This window comes from Corapipo altera, unplaced genomic scaffold, assembly GCF_003945725.1.
Source record: "Corapipo altera isolate COAL_440 unplaced genomic scaffold, ASM394572v1 2b, whole genome shotgun sequence".
Classification (NCBI taxonomy): Eukaryota; Metazoa; Chordata; class Aves; order Passeriformes; family Pipridae; genus Corapipo; species Corapipo altera.
The window spans coordinates 21,198,764-21,208,189 of NW_020884874.1; the positions used below are offsets into that span (position 1 = coordinate 21,198,764).

Consider the following 9,426-nt stretch of genomic DNA (forward strand, 5'->3'; position numbering starts at 1 on the left):
TTAAACAAGAGAAATAAAGACTGATGAGGTGGCCAGCAACCAAACTACAAATTCAGTCTCCAAGTACATCAAGTCCCTTCTGGGATCTCCAGTACACTGACCATTTCTCCTGGGTTGTTGAGGTTTTTGGATAACTCAGGACAAGAGGCAAAGAGTCAGTTTGCCAAGGAGTTGACTGTAAATCTAGCCTCCAACACACACTGTTGAAGATCACTTACTGAGATGAGGGACCAGTTGTGAATCCACAAGTATGACTTCTAACAGGAAACCCCTGCATTCCCTGAAGCCAGCAGTATAGACACTAGCACCAGAAAAGAAAGAGTGCTTCAGTTAACTGAATTTTTATTACTAATTGACAGGCATCAACTGGAAGATTTCTGTGATTTGGAATCTCTGCTCCTTGCCACATTTTACAGTCTCAGCAGATACCTGTGCTTGATTTGCGCCAACTTGTAATTCCAAACCTAGTTTCCTCTTGTTGACAACTGCACAGATAAATTCTATAAATCAGACATAAACTAAAATCTGAAGAACTATAGCTAGTTCTTCAGAGAAAGAACTGAGAAAAACTATGTTTCCTCTTCAGATCAGAAGAGCTTCAACAGATTTGAAACAACTAGATGATAATCTATTTCCCCACAATTAACAGAAGGGAACAAAAACTTCAACGAACTTTAACAGAGAATCTTGTGCCATTGAAGCTACAGAAGGTACTATTCCAACTCAAAAGAACTGGAGAGTTCCCCAGCACAAACACACACAGAGTACACCTACAGGTCCGTGTCAGTACTGACAGAGCAGTACAGCTTTCCATTGTACAGCCTGCCCCCAACCCCTCGTCTCCTCCACTAGTACAGGGGCACAACTACTTTCTGGAGAAACCTGCATCCAGGTTAAGCTGCAGTGACTTGCCTACTGGAAGTTTGTTTAATCTAGCCATAATCAGCAAGTTAATCATTTAAAGGAGAAAGTGAAGCTAACATTCAAGTGCTTCTCCTCTGAAACTGCTAGTACAAAACCAGAGTTTATACAATCTGCATGCTATCCCTAGTCATTCCTACCTTGGACTAAGCAGTTATGCTACATCTATACATACAGATCACTAAGATGGGGTTTGGGACAATTTGGTTATTCAATGGCTGTCACAGTCAAACCTATAAATCAATGAGTGTTTTGTGTAGAATTTGGTACATGTGTCTCCAGTCCACTGAAAAAGAAAAGTATTTTACTTCAAGCAATGAGAAAGTCCAAGTGTTAGAATAGTCCCTAATTTAATTTTTGATGTTTCATCTGCATTTTTATTTGCTTATCAAACATTGCCCCATAGCCTCCTTTGCCTTCATTACACAGATCTGATCCACAGATATCAGTGTCTATTCACACCACGCTTCAACTCAGTGCAGCTAAAACTCATATGTATGAGTTTCAAGCAGTGCTTGGCTGCAAAAACAGTGCACTATGAGATGCACTTTCAGTGAGTGAAGGCAGTTCATCAAAATTACGCAAATTGCATCAATCATTGTGGCACTTGTTCTTCTGGCACATTACTGTTGTGGCCTATGGTTGTGTAGACTAGATTAAATAATACCTTAGTATGTCTCACAAAACAAACAAAAAACCCCACAACCACAAATCACTTCTGAGGAGACTTCTGATAATAATACACGACTATTTTGAGGTACTTTCATTTAGAACTCTCAATTCCCATATACCAGAAAATCAAGATCTCCAGTTGTAAAGTACAGACTGAATTTAAGGAAGCAAGAAAAAAATTAAAAAGGCACAAAAATTACTCTTATTAGGTAGATGAGTAACCAAAGAATGTACATATGTGAGTTTGGGCAGGAAGAAAAATTATGTACTCCCACTGATTGAGCTGAGCCCGATATTATGTAGAGCTCCATTGTCACTTGCTTATGGCCAGAAGCAATGCTCCAGGCCAGGACTCACTGATTTCTCTGGAGTTCAATATGACAAGCAAAAGGTTCTCTCTTAAAAATAAAGCCAGACTTTTACATACCTGGATTCAAAGCCAATTTAGGACACAGCAGTTTCTGAGCAAGCTTGAAAACAGCAGCAAGAGTGCTGAGACTCTTACCAAACCACAATCACAAAAATATCAGGGGATCTAACTGCAACATATTTCTTTTAAAAATACATGCTTATCTATTGCCTCAATTTTCCACTGCAAAATAAAAACACAGTACTATGCAGGCGTGTGCAATGCAGTACAACAGGGCACAAAAGTCCATTTCTTCTTGCTGTCAACTTATTCCAAAGGCCTGTTACTGTATAAACCCTTTCAAAAGAGTATTATTTGCATATTTTCAGGGGAAAAAAGAATACAACAAGACCTCAGAGAATTTAAAGATTCTTGGAAAGATCTACCACTTTCCAGGTTTCTCTCCCTCTCATAAGAAATTATCATAAACTTACATTCCCTCTGCATGTATTTTCCACACTGTTAGAACTGTATACCAAATTCAAGGTTTTTAAAGTCGCAACTTTTACAGTGGTAATAGCAAATAAGGAAGAAACTCCACTGCTTGCTATCAATTTTCATGAGTGGTGTTTCTTATACAAAGCTTTCTTGAGAGTTATCCAAAATAAATTGAACTCCAATCTTTTTGCAACTTCAACAAGCATTCTGTCCTGCAAGTACAGTAGCCTAATACTACATCCTGTTCTCACAAGGACAGCTCTGCTGAACACTATGTTATCTTTTAGATCTTGGTTGAAATAAACCTGTTTACTTAAAAAAGTTACTTTGCAAAATTCAGTCTTTCCTTAAATGGGACTATCCCTCAGTTCACATGCCAAGTTAAACTGAATTTGCTTTAAAAAATAATTTAAAGACTGCCAACACTGTACTTTTTTTGACTTTTGCCATCGACATACTCAGCATCACGTATGCACATGAATAAACCACAGGCTGTTTGCCCTTCAAAAAAGTCAACAAAATATCTGAACACTATCCTCCAGAATCATCAGTGGAAGCCTCTTCTCATATAACTAAACTAGAAGTGTAAGATGATTCTAACCCAGCACAGATAAGTGCTGTCAGTAATCCCAGCACACACTTTGATGAACAGACTGTGTTACAACACAGGCCAAGTCCTCAGACCTGGGACTTTCACTTTGAAAGCCAGAGAGACTGAACAAATCAGATTTGCTCCACTGGTCTGCAGATATATTCCGTGCTATCCCCCAGACTTTCAGCATAGTCTCTTTGCTGTACTGATAGTAAATTACTTAATATTAGGATCTCTTTGTGTCATTATTACAAATGGGATGTTTCCTGCTACCTAGCACCTACAGCTATGAATGGAGAAACTCTACAAATGAGACAGTTTTGCAGTAGTTTCCTGAAAAAAACCCACAGCTTCCTTCTTTACCCCAAGAGCTGCAAAGTAGGCAATGAATACAGGGTTTTTCTAGGAATGTACCTTCCAGATACTTTGAGAGTTGTTTTTAAACAAATGTCCAGAAAAATCACAGATACTTTTAGACCCCCTCTTCTCCTGGCCTTGGCTAGCAGAAAGAAAGAGGAAGTGCAGAGAAACGCTAGAAGAGCTCACTGGAAGGTGCAGGATGACAAATTACAATGCCCAGGTTCTCAGCCCTGCCCCTTTACACAACCAGCACTGTAATGGGAATTGGTACCTTTCCTTCCTTCCACCTACTCTTTCTCCTCACTTTGCCTCAAATGCAGATGGGCAAGATAAGGCTACCAACTGTCATGAAAACCTCCAGTACTTGATTTTGGTGAGCCAGTTCATCAGCCTTTGACAATTGCTCACTGCTCTGCCCCAAACAAACTGCAGGTCAGCCTACTGACTAGCATCAAGAGGCATCATTGAGACAACCACCATCCCAGGCAGTTTTGCTGTTTTAAAGTGTGGTGGAAGCCAGAGACCAAGCTGTCATTCTGGATCCTGCCTGAAGCACAGACTCTGCAGCGTGGGATAAAATTACACTTCCACACCCCATGAAATACCTGTTTTGTAAGTATCCAGTTTCAGTTTCCAGGACTATCAGTGTAATGCCCTTGAAGATGCCAAGTTCCCTTTTCTTTCAGGTATCTTAAGCTTGCATTTGGGTATAGACTCACAGCAACAAAACAACAACTGAACTAAAAGTTGGAAAATCTGAGTTGAAAAAGAAATATATATTTCCCTAATAGGTGCAAAACATGGAGACTAAGCATATAAATAGCTCTGTTAGAAGAAATCTCCCTCAAGTCTCTGGAGGAATAAACCTTACATCTGAAATGAGCAGTACACACAAACATTACCGTCCATGCAACAGTGGCAAAACCTGCTGGTGATCACTGACATCACTGCCATTCACCAAAAGACTGAAAAAAGCACTTCTCTTGTTTTCAAGATGACAAAGAATCAGTGTTACTGTTCAGAAAACTAGGGCATAAATGTCTAGCTTTGTATTAGCAATACCCACTCAACAGATTAGAGGTACACACCCTTGATCAGTTTTAAATAAACAGGAGGGTGAAGGATTCCATTGTTAAGTCAGTTCAGACTTTTCATTGATTTGTTATAAATGTCATAACTATTTCAGTTATTAAGTATTCAAATCCATAATCCAGAAGCATGAGTATTACTTTTCTAGCCTCTTCAAAGGACAGTTTTAGAAACACATTATCAACAATCTGAGAAGGTCTTTCTCCTAAGAGGAAGGACAGGAGGAATCACCTAAAAATCTCATAGAATTGAATTTTAAGACTACATCCGAGGTGCACAAAATGAACAGGAGCAGAGGAAAGAAATCATTAGGCAAATTGAATTGTTTGTGCCTGAATTAAAGGAATGGCTGAGGCTGAAGTTCACAGAGAGAGGACGGATACCTGTAATTAAACACTAGTTTACTCAGCCCTATCTTTGTGATTTACATACAGAACCGTTTTCATACACTATGTTCAGTCACAGAAACAGTATTTGTTTTACAACACAAGCTTTAAGAAAATATTGAAGCTGTTAAGTGCATGGTTCTCTTCCTGTTTTGTCTGGTTTCTTTGAGGATACAGTTTCAGAACTGCTGGAAAGCTGGTAACTAAACCAAAAACTAATTCAAATGCAAATTAACCTTCTGTAAACCCACAAAAATTGTATCTGAAGAGTGTACTATGTAGTAGAATTCATTCCTGTATGTGTTAAAGGGAAAGGAGAACAGAGACTGTTAATGAAGGTAAAAAGGGATATTCAAAGTAATTTTTATTTGCATTCTTCTACTACACAACTGGATCTCAAGACCCTGCAATAACAGGTGCCATACATACAAATAATAAAAATGCAGGCTTTGTCCCAAAGACAAGGCGAGGAAAGGAAGTTAAAATATTTGGTGAAAAAGCAGTGAATACAATTCACATCAAAGGAAAGGAAGTATCAGGAACACATGGCTACAAAGATCACTGCAGGCTTTTAATATCTGCAGACTGAAAAAAAAAAAATCCTTAACATTGTCATTATTTGGTTGCACTGGAGGAACAAACTCATTGCCTACCAGATCTCTCCAATTATAATACAGACAGCCAAAACCAAGAAAAGGAATGGCCTATATCAAAATCAATTTACAGAAAACCTCACAAATGTCAGCCACTTTAAGATCCACATAAATATTTGTTTCCCGGATGACAAAAACAACTCTCATACAAAGTCTAATCAAGTCTTCAAGTATTCTGAGAAGACCTGGACTATGAAAATATTGGTTATTTTAAATCTTGTGATGATATTCAAATACCCTTAATGGAGGAAGGAACTTCTTTATTACTTTGGATCCATTAAAGGCTTCTTGGCTTTTAAACTGATGTACAAAGACAGATCCAGTATGATAATAGAAACTGCAGACGAAGACGACATAAAGCCCACCTCCCACAAAGATGACACTGACTTAGAATGTGCTAGAGAAGGGGGGGGGAAGGAACCTCTCAGCAGCAACAGGTGCTTGCTGAGTAAACAGGACAGGTAAAGAACTAAGAGCAAACACTGCAAAGTAGCAACAGAACAACAGACACTAAAGACTCAAGAAAGCCTCATATGGGTCCATCACACAGTCAGAGCTGCACTGGAGTGACCTTACTTGGTACCAGGTAGGGAGAACACCACGCTGAGTACATGCATTCTCCATTACCAGGCACTCCAGCTCCAACCCACCTAATGACTAATAACACATTCAAATGTACAAATGTAGTTATTTATCCACATATATTGGTGTGTAAGTGGTGTACTGTTCTAGAGACAGTATGAGCCATATTAAGTATTTACAAAACGAAAAGCAAATGAATATACTTCCAAAATATTTTGTACAGTTTCTTATATTATTTCTCACTAGGAGCAGCCAAGGTAAGCCACCAAATTTTTATCTTATTAAAACCACATGTATTTGTTTGTTTGCTGCCTGTGCTCCTGTGCACATTCATCTACTTACATTTCACAACAACAAGAGAAAATAAAGGAATAACTGAAAATCAAATCTCAGTTAAAACAAAAGAGACAAAGGATAAGCATATCTGTATAACCGCTGCAAGTAGAAAAGAGAAGCTAAGTCAACAAGAACTTTTACCCTGGGAAACTATCAGTGCTATTGAACAAAACCAGGAAAATTATTGATTTTTAGCTTTATGGACTGTTGACTCTGGAAGTCATCCAGTGGGTGACAAAGGAAAGTAATATGCTTCTTAAAACATTAAAAACTCAATAACCTCACACTAGAGTTTGTATCTCCATTTTATATGGGCAGTTTCAAATACACAGAATAGCAGGTAACTATGTACACAAGACCCTGACACAACAGGCACATTAACAATGGCTAGCAATATATATTTTATCATGATGCTCAAATCCATTCCAAGGGAAAAAAAAGTACAAGCTGCAAACTGAAGAAAATGAAATAATCTTGTGCTCTGAATTTGTTTGTAAAAGCTACCAAGCTACCTTTTTCCTTCAGGAAAAGAAATCAGTTAGCTGTAAATTATTCAGCTCTAATAAATACACATAGTATAAATTTGCTATTTAAATGCTTTCTAGCCTCTCTTGTTACATGGTAGAATGGTAACATCTGAAATTTAAAACAGTGTCTTGAGGCTACAAACTAGCATTAGTTTTGTAAACAACTGATACAATTCATCCCCCTTCCCCAATAAGACCACAAAAAGGAGTGTTCATATAAATAGAATCACTTGATCACACAAAAAAGAATAAAAATTCCAGTCACAATTGTAAGTTGCAGGATCCATGAGGGAAACAGTAATTAGATGATATAAGATAGACAGTGGCTACATAGGCTTAACAGACCTGTTATAAATCAGTGGCTATTAGGATCCCTCTGACACCATCACTCACCTACCTTAAGCACCACAAATACTTTCCTTTAACAGTTACAATTTGTTAGGGTTTGTGTTTTCTCTTTGATTTGTTTTGGTTTGTTGTCAGACTTACAAAAGTCAGCATATTTGAACAATGTGTATTTTTCTATACTCTGCCAAAGGCTCACTGTCCCTCATGCACAGAAATGGAAGTATAGCCAGTTTTACATTGTCTTTGGCAAAGCTGTCTTCTAAAACAGGCCGGTATTACATTCTGTACTCTCCAAGCCTACAATCACCTTGGTTTTAACAGTTATTTTTCCAGAGCGCGAACAGAAATCAAAGTAAACATACAGAAATTCACCAATGTATTTGTGATGCAGAATCCTTATCCCTACCAGAAGAAGTGGGGTTAATAACTAAAAGGTACTTTTTTCTTCATAGTCAAGGCAGCTGATTGCATAACAAGCCGGGGGATTTAAATACAGACACCTATCATACATAGAGCTTTTGTGGGTACCAACATGAATTGCCAAACTGCAGCAGCCACTTACAGACTAGCACACTAGCTCTTCTAGCACATAGAAGAGCTAATAAAACGCTGTGCCTGCTGTGCAGCATATCCCACACACAGCCCTGATCACACTGCAGAACTGCAACGTACCTTTCAGTCTTTTGGAATTCCCGTTCTTTTGCTGCTCATCCTCTTCATCAATGGTGAATAAACCCGGGGGATTTGGCCTGGCACTTTTCTTCAGTCTCTCTTGTCGGAGGGCAGTAGTTGAACCAGGCATGCTGCTGTTGCCTCTTGCTTATTAAAAAAAAAAGTAAGGAACTCCAGCCCCTGCTTAGCTACTAGCTGCAACGCTGTCTGTTCATTTCAGCACTTGTAACAGATCCCCTATGGACAAGCAGTATGCAAACAGCTGACAAATACCAACATTCAGTCGGCAGCAAAAGGCTTGCAGTCTTTCCCCACCTTGAAGGAAAGCCCTAATTAAAGGCACATTGGTTTGGATGCTGCTCTTCTCTGTCTTAACTTGTTCAATCAGATCCTAGCCCACCGCTCCAGGTTCTTTGCTGCAGCACCTTCTTCCCTGCAACCAGCGTGCTAAAATATTCAGCACGCAACACAAGAGGAGAAAATATGATACGCCGCTGTTAACAGTTGCCCTGACAACACTGACACATCCTAATCAAAGGGGGGGTCTATGAGTGCTGTCTCCTCAGCTGCAGCAAGCCGGCCTTGGGAACGCTGTCTCCTGCACGCTTGCAGAGAGCTGGAAGCACCTCGGCAGCAGGGGCTGCTGCTTCCTCCTCTCAGGGCGGCGGGAGAATGGAGCTGTGCTTGCACAAGCAGATGAGCACTGAATGAAAAGAAGCCTGGAAGGCTCCAGGCATGAACCTGATTTTTGCTCAGCTGCTCTGTTTAGAAATTTTAGCCTAACCTAAAACAATGAGGATGAGTCTTCTTCCATATATGCGTGTTGGGTGTCATGTGTGCCACCGCCCCCCCTTAATCACTTGCCTATGCAGTACATACCTTTTGCATTAGGAATGCATACACCCACAATTACAGGTAGGTGTTGGAACATTCTTTTTCACGTGTGAAAACTCCAAAATCAGAATTTCTAGCTTGTATGGACAACATAGGACAACAAAATCTCTTTTGGAATGAATATTCTGTACCACACCATTAGTTTTACAGCACCGACCATTAACATATACTTTGCAAAATGAGCGAAGTCCAAACAGTCTGGGTGGTTTTATTTAACTGATTTCCCTCAGATGCTAGCATTCTGGATTTTCTTTAGCCACTTGTGACAGAGCACTTTCTCACAAGTTTTGCAATCTGCATGTTCCATCCTTCACAGCTCCAAATGCCACTACGCAACATGCTCGATGTTTTACCTGAGAGACACCTTAATCTTCATCCACTTCCACCTCTCTAATTCAATGTGTGCTCACCATTTCAAAATGCTACCAAAGAAAAACTGCAAGTTAGAATCACTCCATAATGTTAAAATTGCATCCTTTTTCCTCACTTCAGGGTTTTGTTTTTAAGAGAATATTGATGTAACCTAATCAGCCACCACAAGATGGCA

The 9,426-nt window shown here is 39.3% G+C and overlaps 1 protein-coding gene across 1 annotated transcript in view; it reads right to left on the minus strand.

Annotated features, from left to right (window-relative positions):
• The window catches only part of MAP7 (microtubule associated protein 7), a 103,509-nt gene extending 94,812 nt beyond the window's left edge, over positions 1–8,697 (minus strand). Inside the window, 1 exon segment of the mRNA XM_027632730.1 lies at positions 7,986–8,697. Coding sequence (XP_027488531.1) covers positions 7,986–8,115 — 130 coding nt within the window. The 5' untranslated portion in view covers positions 8,116–8,697.
• Between the last annotated feature and the right edge of the window lie 729 nt (positions 8,698–9,426).